This window comes from Tiliqua scincoides, chromosome 1, assembly GCF_035046505.1.
Source record: "Tiliqua scincoides isolate rTilSci1 chromosome 1, rTilSci1.hap2, whole genome shotgun sequence".
Taxonomy (NCBI): domain Eukaryota; kingdom Metazoa; phylum Chordata; class Lepidosauria; order Squamata; family Scincidae; genus Tiliqua; species Tiliqua scincoides.
Genome location: NC_089821.1, coordinates 65,675,291 through 65,687,597, shown reverse-complemented (window position 1 = coordinate 65,687,597; position 12,307 = coordinate 65,675,291). Strand labels below are relative to the sequence as shown.

At 45.9% G+C, this 12,307-nt stretch overlaps 1 protein-coding gene across 1 annotated transcript; it reads left to right on the top strand.

The window, feature by feature from the left end:
* Positions 1-2,873: 2,873 nt before the first annotated feature.
* On the top strand, positions 2,874-10,456 carry LOC136644284 (membrane-spanning 4-domains subfamily A member 15-like). Its single transcript, XM_066620016.1, has 6 exons — positions 2,874-3,107; positions 3,887-4,006; positions 6,726-6,836; positions 9,131-9,256; positions 9,878-9,991; positions 10,337-10,456. The coding sequence occupies exons 1-6, from the start codon at positions 2,874-2,876 to the stop codon at positions 10,454-10,456; spliced, it is 825 nt and encodes a 274-aa protein (XP_066476113.1).
* Positions 10,457-12,307: the final 1,851 nt, after the last annotated feature.

The following is a 12,307-nucleotide window of genomic DNA, read 5'->3' as shown; positions in this document are numbered from 1 at the left end:
ACTGAGTTTCATCCATTAGAGATGACCCAACAGGAGAGAAGAAGTGGATTTGTAGGCAGTTTAAAACAGACACCAAGGAATGGAGAGTTTTATAAGAAATTGGAGTTGTTACAATGGTTAGAGGGAGAGAAGAGAAATTACCAGTCCTTATGACCTGATCCTAACTTGGATTGGACTGGCGCATGGAGCCTTTATGGCAGCACAAAGGCTTTCCACTGCCATAAAATGGCTGATGGCAGCAATCTGCACACACTGCTCGCAGCCATTTTCTGAGCATTGCTGCAACAAGGACCAATGTTGACCTGCCGTGCCCCCGGTACAGGTAAATCACTGGCGGGGAGGGGTGAAATGGGGTCTGGAGATCCCGGAGGAAAAGGCCTCAGATCCTGAGGAAAAACAAAAAATGCTTCCAAAAAATTTGACCCTTGACGCACAAAAAAGCTTTGACTTTTTTTTTTTTGGTGGATGATTAACAAAGATTAATCTCATCATTAATCATTAGGGGCTCCATCCTATATCATTGGGCTTCACTTTGGTTTGATTGAGTCCTCCATTTATCAAAGGGTGGCAGTCAGTGGACACCACCTCTTTGGGTACATCAAATCAGCGATCCCATTCCTTAGAGATATGGAATTCTAAGAATACCAAGGAGGAGTTGCCATTGTGATCTATGAGACTCTAATATCCTGGTATGTGGGAACCCCTTCAAAATAAGGAGCTCTGACGACTATAGCCTTAATTCAGGCAGTGGGGAAATAAGAGGATGCAGGAATAGAGTTGGAGTGGATGAACAAGACTACGTAAGCAGGAGTACAAAGTCCAGCATCAATAAAAGCTGCTTCCTTAAAGAGCTAAACAAACGTCCTTGTTGAGCATATGGAACCCTTAGGCCCTGAAGGGAAAACGGAACCTGCAACACCAAGGGACAGAGTGAGTCCAACCAACTTTCAGCACTTCCTAGGGGGAGGGAGGAATTAGTAGAATGTAAAGGGGTGAGCTCTGCCACTGTGGGGAGGGGGGAATGGTGTGGAAGAGAAGCATAATAGTCCCTACACACTTATCTTAAATGTGGATGTTTACATGCCAAATGCAAGCCAGATTTACTATAGATACAGATATATATACACACTGTTGGGACTTCTGCATTTGTGGAGCACAATTCAATTATTATGGTACTGCCCCATGACTTTGATGCCTGATATTTGGTACACATGTAATTTTTTTTTAAACCAAACCCCTGAGAACAGAACCTGAAAACAGAACATTGTTACTGCCTCTTGAACAACAGAGATATACAATACAGTAGAGCCACAAATAGTCATTATTTCCAGACCACTGAAAAGCGAAAACGCATTGCAAGATATAACTCAAGACATTCTGATTTCTAGAAACTTGCCACAACTGCAAATTATGAAAAAGCAGTAACAACTTTAGAGCTGAATTCATTTTCTTTCTTTCTTTCTTTCTTTCTTTCTTTCTTTCTTTCTTTCTTTCTTTCTTTCTTTCTTTCTTTCTTTCTTTCTTTCTCTCTCTCTCTCTCTCTCTCTCTCTCTCTCACACACACACACACACACACACACACACACAAAGGGCACTCAAGGTGGTTTACAAATAAAACAATACTAAAAATAAAACATTTAAAACGATAAAACACAATAAAACTTGGATCCCGATTAAAATCTGTTCATAAAAAAGCGCCATGCCCCCCCCCCCCCGGTGTCAGCATAAAAAGGCTTCCCTGAATAAAAAGGTCTTAAGAACCCACCAAAAGGATTCCAAAGAGGAAGCTGTTCTCAATTCTAGGGGGAGGGAATTCCACAGACAGGGCGCCATTACAAAGAAGGCCCTATTTCTTGCTGCCATCCTCCTCACCTCTGCTGGTGGCGGTACAGTTAGATAGTCCCCCTCTGAGGACCTGACATGACAGGTTGGATTGAAAGGAGCACAGAAGCTATTGTATCCTTAGCCTTTCATCAGCTAGGGGTGGGGAGGGGCAGTGTTACATCTTCTATCTACTAGATACTAATGTTGCATAGTGACATAATGAGGAAATATTTTCTTTAGAACTGGATTTTATGGAAGTGCAGTAGTTTGTATCCCATCTTAAAGTAGCCTACAAGGGTGTCCAAAATTATATTCCCTTCTTCCATGCTTTAAAATAACTTATGGCCCATTCCTATCCATGCGGTACGTTGGCAGATCCCAAGGTCTGCCAGTGTACCATACAGACTAGCATCACAATAGCCTCGCCAATGGTCTGTAGATTGCTGCTGCCAGTGCAAAGGCCGGAGAACTGTGTGTTGGCAGTAATATTGCACAGACTGGCTATTGGCATGGTGTTGCTGGGATTGGATCAGGGCAGGGATCGGACTGGGATGGAGCAGATTGAGGGTGGGATCTTGGTGGCAGTGACATTCACCAGATCCCCCATCCTGAGCCTGTACACCCCCATGGTGGAACAGATCCATGCCAGCAAAAGAGCTGGCATAGACTTGAGTAGCCGTGTAGGGAACCAAGTAGCAGCTGGAGAGGCAAGTATAATTTTATTTTACTTGCCTCTCCCTGCCTCCCTCTCTCCCTGGTTCTGTGCTGGTGTGCCAGATACAGTGCACTGGCAGCTCGAGATCCTGTGCACCAGTGGGAGATAGGATTGTGCCATCAATAAATCACTAGAACACCTGAACCTAGTTGGTGATGTTCTTGAGCCAAGGATACAATGAAACTGCTTTCTAGAGAGACACGCACACACCAGAGAGCTCCCACATCAACTTAATTGCAAGCAAGAATGAGTCACACCTTCCACAGATGAATTCATTCCTCTTCCATGTGCATTTCTTTACAATATGTTTATTGCAGTGGCTGCATTACCCAACATGAACAACCATGCATTTGTGCCTATTCCTCCACCTGGTGTACCACCTAGTTACCCAAACCAAGATTTTTTCTCTGGTACCATCAATCAAACACCAGCCATGTTACAGTACTCAGACCAGACACTAGAGCCAGGGTACTCAAGAAACCTACTTCCGGAAAGAACTGGACCATGTGGGAGCATCTACAGAGGACGCATAGTCACCATCCTGAGAGGAGAGCCCAAGGTGGTTGGGGTAAGTGACTTCTCTAGGGTTTACATGTTCCCTCACTGCAAACTGTGTGTGTAATGATAGAAGAAGAAACTGGGCAGGCCTTGCAAGTAAGAAACAGAATGTCTTCATCAATGGCTTTTCTGTGAACAAGTGGATGTATTTCAAGTAGCAGACCTTCCAGCTGGTATGCTTCACCTGGGAAAATCCAGCTGTTCTGGATCCTGACCCAAATATACAACTACCTGAGGAAAATCCTCAGGGCAAGAGCCCCACCTTTTTAATTTCACCAAGGGGGGGGGGAGCAAAAAGAAAAACAGCCACCCACAGTTTGTCCTGAAGAAGATTGTCTGCTGACTGCCAATCTCTTCAGTATATGATCACTCTCTCCCCTCCAAAATTGACTGTCGCAACTTGTTCAATGTTCATCTTCCCCTACATGTTTTGAAGGGAGGGCTTTGTGTGAGGAATTGCATAGGGCTTGCTGCTTCCAGCTCTAAAGGCACATAAAACAGAACACATATCTATCCCTGGTTGCTGTCCAGTCTCGGCACAGGTCATAATAGTCAGCAAAGGGGGAGGGTCCTTGTTCTTGTAACCCATAGAAGAGGCAGCCCTCTGGCTTGCAAACTCTACAATGAAAATCTCTGACTGGCCAACACTTGCAAAGGAAAGACGATCCACTTTCACCACCAGTGTTTTTCACATTGCTGAGTCCTGCCAAGGATGCTAGAAGCTATCACATTATCCATATCAATCCTTCTTCCAGAGTAGGGTCCAACTGTTCTATTCTGCTATTACAGGCCATACAGATTCTGATTGGACTGGTTCACATTGGCTTTGGAAGTGTCTTGACCAGGCTTGTTGGAGTGTATATGGCAGCCATTGTCATATCAGGATATGTGTACTGGGGTGGGATCTTGGTAAGTAGTATCAACTCCATTACTTAAATGCAGACACTAGCAGCTACCTGTTTGGCAGGTAGATGACCGATGAAGGTAAGCAGAGAGTCTTCTCATGTTCCAATGGAGGGAAAATGCTGTCATTCAAGAAACCCAATAATACTGAAATAAAAAGCAGTTATGCATCATAACACCAACAGCCCAATCCTATCATTGGGCTGCAGTGCTAGAACTTGCATTCAGGCAACACAGCCTGACTTACAGAATCTCAAAACGTGACACTCTATAACAGGGGTGTCAAATTCATTTCATGTAGCAGGCCGAATAGCATTCATGATGCCTGCTGAGGGCCAGAAGTGATGTCATTAGGCAGAAAGTGATATCATTGAACAGGTCATGATCAGAAATAAGCACTTTTTCTCTTAGGAACTCATCAGCTGCAAATGACAGGGAGGAAGAGGGAGGGCAGGGAGGAGGAGTGCTGGGGGAGGGAGGAACCTGAGGAGGGACCCTGAGCCTCCATGTCGGGCCACTGGCCCAACACGGAGGCTCTTAATTCTACGGTAACCCTTGGGTCACAGTAGAATCAAGTAGCCCCATGACGGGGCTATCTGCCTTACCCAGAGGAAGGGGATGAAAGTTCCTTTCTCCCAAGGAGCTGCTGGGGCTGCCCGCTGAGTACACAGGATGCAGTTGCAGCCATTTTGGCACAGCTGCAGCCCTGGGTGCTGGGCAGCTCAGCATTGGGCTACCCAACTGCAATCCTATAAACACTTACCTGGAAGTAAGTCTTATTGAACAGAATAGGACTTACTTTTGAGTAGGCATGTATAGATTTTCTCTATAATCCTGTACATGCTAACCTGGGTTTTAATGGGTTTTACTTCTGCATAGACATGAATAGGGTTGGACTAGAAGCCCATTACTTAGGCTGCAGCCCTATACACCAGGGATGGGCAAACTTCCAACTTTAGGGATCCTGGACCTTTAACTATTGTCTGTGAGATGACAAGCTGCACCTGCTGAAATTCCCTCTTCTATACAATTGTGAAAGGTCCAGGATCCCTAAAGTTGAAAGTTTGCCCACCCCTGCTATACACAAATAAAAGGAAATAAGTCCCATTGAACTCAACAGAGCTTACTTCTGAGTAGACTTGCATAGGATTGTGCTGTAAGTTTTGTGATTTCAATGGCACTTGAATGAGTACAGTACCCATAATTAGCAATGGTTCTTTTCTATACAATCCATCATTGCTGGGCAAGGAAGATATCAGTCTAAGAGGGAAGAACATCACATTAGTCCCCTCTCACATGGTTCATGGATTCAGGTGTTTACTGTTTCATGGAAGGTCTCATAAGACAGAACCAGCTTGCCAAATGGGGATGGGGCCATAGCTGGGTGTCAGAAGAAAATCCTAGGTTCAACTCCTGGCACCTTGAGAAAAGACTCATCCAGACGAACCTGTGGTCTGACTCATATAATAGAGTTTCATGTATTCAAGTAGCTCAGGAGTGGCCAACCTTTCAACTTTAGGGCTCCTGAACCTTTACCAACTGTGTAGACGTGGGAATTTCAACAGGTACAGCTTGTCAACTCACAGGTGACAAATTGCACTTGCTGAAATTCCCTCCTCTACACAATTGTCCAGGAGCCCTAAAGCAGAAAGTTCAGCCACCCCAGATGTTGCTAGTGATAAGCATGATCTGAGCAACCAGGTATCAGGCTCAACCAACTCTGGAAGATAGTGGGTTTACACCATCAAAAGCGCTTATCCCGATCACCCAGTTACAAGCAGGGAGATCAGAGTTTGTATGGCCTGGCTGGAACACCAGAGCCCCTTCCCCTGTGAGGGGATTGGTGAGGGCTGTGGCTGGGGGGAGCAGAGGTATTTTAAGGACACAGCAACAGCCCCCCCCTTTCCTTCTTTGCTCGTGAGCACTGAGCGGACACCCACCCACCCTTACGCAGTCTGAGTTTTACTGGTCGCCGTTTGGGGCCGGATAGGAATTTTTGCTGCCTGTCAAGATTGGATGATGACAGGCAGTTTTTCGCCTACCCCAGACTGCCATGGGTACGAGGCTGCGCCCCTATGAATAATCGGTCACTTTATGCTGGCAGGTGGTGCGGTAGAGGCGTGCTTGGGACCTGGGAGTGCATCTTCAGACAGCATAGGCTGGGCAGAACCCAATAGCAGTCCTCAGAGGCCCAGCGGCACGAGGACATGGACTGGGGCCCTGGCCGGGACAGCGGGGGTCCTCCTCAGAGGGTCAGTGGCTTGAGGTGGCACAGCCCGCAGTCCAGCTGCCTTCCCCTTATGGGACAGACCTGGATGAGCTGCGTCGCCCAAGAACGGGATGCAGCTTGGAGTTGGGTGCACATCCCGCCTGGGGGACAGATTTGGTTCTGGGGCCGCCCAATAGTCCCACCTCTGCACCACAAAAGGGGTTTTCGCTGTCCCTGTAACTGCAGGTCTCAGCCTCCTTTCTGTATTAAAATGTTAATAAAGTAGCCCTTTCTCCCATGTGTGTTGTGTTGAGTGTTCATTGGACGGTGCCTAGACAAAGGAATGGGTTACCACATCAGAAAAAAAAAACCACCACATTAAAAAAACAGCAATGGAGAGAAATTTCCTTCAGTCCAAATTATCTTGATTCCATATCCTTTTGTTTAATACAACTCCTGTAGAAAGCATACCATTTGTTACCGTCTGCTCACTGCAAAGGTTTTTTCCCATATTAGTTTGAACTGATGTTTTATTCTAATGCTCGCATTACTTCTTCTTGCGTGACACAGTATATCATTTCTGGATCCGTCATGGTGGCAGCTGAACATCATAAAACAGCCCGTCTGGTGAGTTTGAATTGTTTTCATTTATATCCCCACCCAACCTTTGGGAAACTCGGGGGGGGGGGGAGAGAGAGAGAGAGAGAGAGAGAGAGAGAGAGAGAGAGTCCTCTCTCTCTCTCTCTCACTCTCTCTCTCTCTCTCTCTCTCTCACTCTCTCTCTCTCTCTCTCTCTCTCTCTCTCTCTCTCATGATGATATTTTACATGAATTTTCTTTCTTTCTCAAGATTCAAGGCAGTTTACTTTGGCAGGCTGATCATAAAACATTTTTTTCAAATGGGGTTTTTACAAGCATTGTTATATGAGAGAAATTCATAGAAGCCTCAATTGCTCCAGTTGTTTCCCTTTCAAAATGTGGTCGTCATTCTGGCTGCACTCTTGCACTTTCCAAACTTTCATAGGTAGCTGCAAATCACACTGTGGATTATTCTCAGGATATTATCTGTCTTGCCAGCTGATGGTAAGGGCAGTTTGGCAGCAGAACAGATTAACAAGGGAGGTGAAGGATTCTCCCTCAAACAGAGGCTCAACAGGTACCTGTTGATGCTACTTGCTACTTACAGCGGGTTAGAGTAGATGACCTTGTGGGTCCCTTCCCAGCAGTTATCAATACTGCATTTCTGTTTTTTAGTGATTGGCTTGCAGCTCAAGTCTAACTAAATCCCATCCTGTCAATGCAGCGGTAGCAATGACGCATATGCTCGTATATTCTGCACATATGTGGGGGGAGGATGACAGGCCCAGAGATCTCCTCAAGAAGAGAATACTTTATTCCCTTACCTCAGAATAAGCCTCCACTTTCCCAATAGGACTACACAGACCTGCACCAGCTCTTTAGCTGATATCTCTGAGTGGATCTACAGAGGTGGATCAAGGCCGGGGAGGGAGCTAGGATATGCTGCTGATAGCTGCCCCCTTCTCACCCTTGACACACCTCCTCTACCCCAATTCCCACCCTGTTTTTTTTCCTTCCCACCCCCTTCTGCCCACAGCCCAACACCCCCCGCACCAGCTTACTGTCACTGGGGAATTCAGTGACACTGCTGTGCAGCCACATGGGGGCTGGGGATAAGAATAGGCCCTCAGTTTGGCTGTACTTGTCGTAAGAGCCGACTAAACAGCCACTGGGTAGATGAGACTCGTTAGCCTGGGAAGGCAGCTCATCTGAGAGAAGGAAAACTCTGATCCCAAACCTCCACTGCCTTGTGGCTACATCCAGTTATGGAAAAGTCTTCAGGAGTCAACCTCGAGGCAAAATCCGGAGCCGGAGTCCCTGAGGCAGTTCGCGGCTGTACACAGTCACGTTCTGGCAACTCCTGTGACGCTGCTGGAACCAACCATATTGGCTTCTGCCTTTCCATTGGACCATTTCAGCGACATGGAGAGGGGGAATTTGCTGCATGGGAAACAGTCTGTCCTCCATATCTACTTTACCCAGGCTTCGCGCACTGGAGAGGACACTCTGTTCCAGAACCACTATTCAGAGTGCAATACCATAGTCTTCCGAGACTGAAGGATGCCAACACACGCACCCCATGAGGGGGCGCCACTGCAACTCTTCCCCTGCTGCCATTTTTTTTCTTTTTAAAATCTTTTCAGGCTCATTTTTGGGGACTTAGAAGATCTTTTAAGGGTCGAAGAGGCTGCCTGCAGAAGGTCTTCTGAGGTCTTCAAAATGCTGCAAAACAGCACTTCCAGTTTTCCACAAAAAGTGGAAGTGACATTTTTCGGGTGGGAGTGGCATTTTGCAGTCCGGGCCCCAGGTAATATTAGTGCCAAGTTTGCGATTGCCACCACTCACCATTTCATCAATGGCCCAGTTTGCATCATAACGCATCACATTTTGTAACACTGGGAAGGCTGCTGTGCCACCAGAATATGTGTTCCAATGACAAGGAAGCCTGTTAGGATTGGGACCTAGATGGGTTATTTCTGTGTTTCTTGAAAAATGGCTTCTGGCCCAGATTAGCAAGAGGAACTCAGACCTATGGCCGGGACAGACAAAATGGTTCTAACCTTCAAGCAATTCTTCCCTACTACCTGCTTCTGTATTGGAATGTCCAGGGTGTCATATGTCTCTGGTGCTGACACTTAGGAGAAATAATCCATGCTAATTGACTAAAATTGTTAATGCATTTAGCGTTTTATCACTGCACAAATGCTCCAGGGAATTTAAATGCAGTAAAATGGAGGTTCTCATCTCTTACACTCATCTAAAGAAGTGTGTCAATGTTGCAGTATTACCCCGCATTGCCATTATAGCATTGCATGTGCCCAATTGTGTGTGTGTGTCTTACAGGTGAAAGGCAGTTTAGGCATGAATATCACAAGTAGTTTTACTGCAACTGTTGGGATAATTATTTTCCTTTTGGACAACATTTTTCTCCATGGTTACTATGTCAACAAACCCTACCCAGTGGAATGGGTAAGTCTATCTTAGGAGTTTTGAATTCTCACTTGTTTCTGGAGCAGATAAATGGCTGGCCTGAGGACCCTTCAACGAAACTCCGCTAGACCTTCGGGCTACACTCTTTGTTTTGTCCTCATTTTTTTGCCATTGTCTTCCATGTATGAAATGGTGATGTGAAACTGTCATTTTATAGCTGGAATTTATGACTGCAAGGTAGGCGAGGCCAGTGAGATAAGAAGTCTGTGAAATCACAGGAGCCATGAAGGAAATGTGTGGAACCATATTTGGTGTAGCAGCATCATTATAGCTTTGTAAACATATGTCCTGCTGTGCTGCTGTCTCTTTGGTGGCACCCATGAAAATTTCTCTCCCAAGGTCTACCGCAGTTTCAGGGAGGTGCTTTTAAATCTTGACTGATGTAGCATTAAGACAAAGGGTTGCACTGTCATCCTGATCATGATTGTATCTCCTTGTTGCTGTTGTATTTTTAAAATGCAGAATAAAAGGCAAGTCCAAATGATATGTTCTTAGCATCAAACCTGGCTTGACCCTTTCACTAAATCATTTCAGGTGGCTACGAGTTCTATTGTCTGTCAGCCCTAATATGTTCTGACGGCATGTCTTTATGTTTGATAGAGAGTAGCCCAAGGGCTTGAGAACGTGCTTTTGATCTTTTCTATCCTGGAGTTCTTCCTTGGAATTGCCTCTTCAAGTTTTGGATGTGAAGCCATATGCCACGAAGCTGATGCGGTAAGCCAGGGACTTCGACTAGGAGGGCCACAGTGTAAGACTTTGGCTTTGGCTAAGGGCGCAATCCTAACCAACTTTCCAGTACTGGCATAGCTGTGCCAGTGGGGCATGTGTTGCATCCTGCTGTTGGGGGGCAGTCACGGAGGCCTCCTCAGGGTAAGGTAATGTTCATTCCCTTACTTCGGAGTTGCGTTGCCCTCATGTCAGTGCCGGAAAGTTGGTTAGGATTGCAGCCAAAATTTCAGAAGTGCAGGGGCGAGAAAACAAATCTGGCAGAGGTATTTGGAAGGTGGCAGGGAATGTCAAGAATGGCTTCTCAGTTCTCCATTTTAATGTATTTTTCAGGCAACACATTTTGTGCCAGATGGATTTGTTGCACAAGGAGTTCTTCTGCCAGCAGATAATCCTCCACCTTATGAAGCGTATACCAACTTAGGCTATGAATCTGAAAACCAGCCTGAGTAGAATGATCTAAGAAGAAATGCAGAACAAATACGATACCAAAACCAATTCCTCTGAAACTTTAAATCGGTCCGCAATGGCAGACAATGTCTCCTGAAAATGACTGTACATGCACACTTCTTGCTTTGAGGTCACTATGATTAAGAGGTTGGGGCCCACCTCTTGGATAATATTTCTGCCATGCAGGAATCTTTTTGGATAAAGACTTGGAAACTTCAGTTGATGTTGAGTGTAGACCCTTCTCATAAGTAGGGGATATACCACCTGCATTGCCTTCCAATTCCATCAGTGTTTTGGGGCTACTTTGGACCTGTAAAAAACTGCCTGTGTGAGTTATCAAGTGATCAAGTAGTTAATGAAAGAGAACATCTCACAGTGGTTGCAGTAATTTCTTCTGAAGGATTATTTTTGCAATGAGTCAGGGAACAAAAACCATTCTTCTCTTTGGGTGAATTTGGAAAAAAAATAAAAATAAAATTGAACGGAAAAAACTTAACGGCACAAAAAACTTATGACACAATTTATCCACAAATTATATGTCTATCAACTATACAACCTGAGGATGTGGACAGAAACCTCTTGAGCATGAGATCATCTACCTGCACTCTTGACTCTTGCCCAGCATGGCTTGTTCAAGCTGCCAGGGGAGGTCAGGCTGAGTGGGTAGGGAAGGTAGCTTTAATGGAAGATGTTCTGCCATCTATTTTGAAGATGGCAGTTATTCACCTCTTCCTGAAGAAATCCTCCCTTGATCATAACGTGTTGGAGATTTCTGGCCAGTATTGAGCCTTCCCTTTCTGGGCAAGGTGATTGAGTGGGTGGTGGCATCTCAACTCCAGATAGCTTTGGATGAGGCTGATTATCTGGATCCTTCTCAAACTGGTTTCAGGCTGTGCTTTGGGACAGAGACAGCCCTGGTCATCTTGGTGAATGACATGCATCGAGGGCTGGATAGAAGGAGTGCTTCCTTTCTGGTTCTCCTGGACCTTTCAGTGGCTTTTGGAAAGGTTGGCTGAGTTGGGGCTTGGAGGCACTGTTTTACAGTGGTTCCATTCCTTTTTGGCTGACTAGGCCCAGAAAGTGGTGCTGGGGACACATGTTCAACACTATAGCTGCTGGTCTGTGGTGTCCTACAGGGATGTATCTCGTCTTCTGTGCTTTTTAATATTCACATGAAACTGCTGGGAGAGGTCATCTGGTGATTTGGATCTCTATCTCTCCTTTCCATCAAGGGGGAGGCTAAAGTGCTGTCTGGAGGTTGTTGGAACCTGTATAAGAGTTACAATCTGAGACAAAACCTGAATAAGACAGAGGTCCACCTGATCCAGAAAACCATAGGTATTAGATCAGTGCCTTGCATTGTATAGGGTTGCATACCCCCTGAAGGAGCAGGTCTGCAGCTTGGGGATGCTGTGGAATTCACAGCTGCTCATGGATGGCCAAGTGGCAGCTGTGGCCCAGGAAGGGGGGGTGTCTTTGCCCAGTTTTGGCTGATGCATCAGCTATGGCCATACCTGGGATCAGTCGGATCTGGCTATAGTGGTTCGTGCCTTAGTTGCATCACATTTAGATTACTGTATCACATTCTACATGGGGCTGTCCCTGAAGAAGGTTCTGACACTGCTGTTGGTTCAGAATTGGTAGCTAGTGTGGTTACTAGAGCTGTAGCAACTGCACTGGTTGCCAATTCTTTTCTGGATTCATTCAAGGTGCTGCTTTTGACCAGCAAGCCCTATATGACCAGGGATCATGGTACCTTCGGAATCACCTACTCCCATACAGTCCGGCTCATTCCTTCAGGTCATCTGGCAGGACCCAGCTAAGAGCTCCACTGCCATCTGAGGTAAAGGGGAT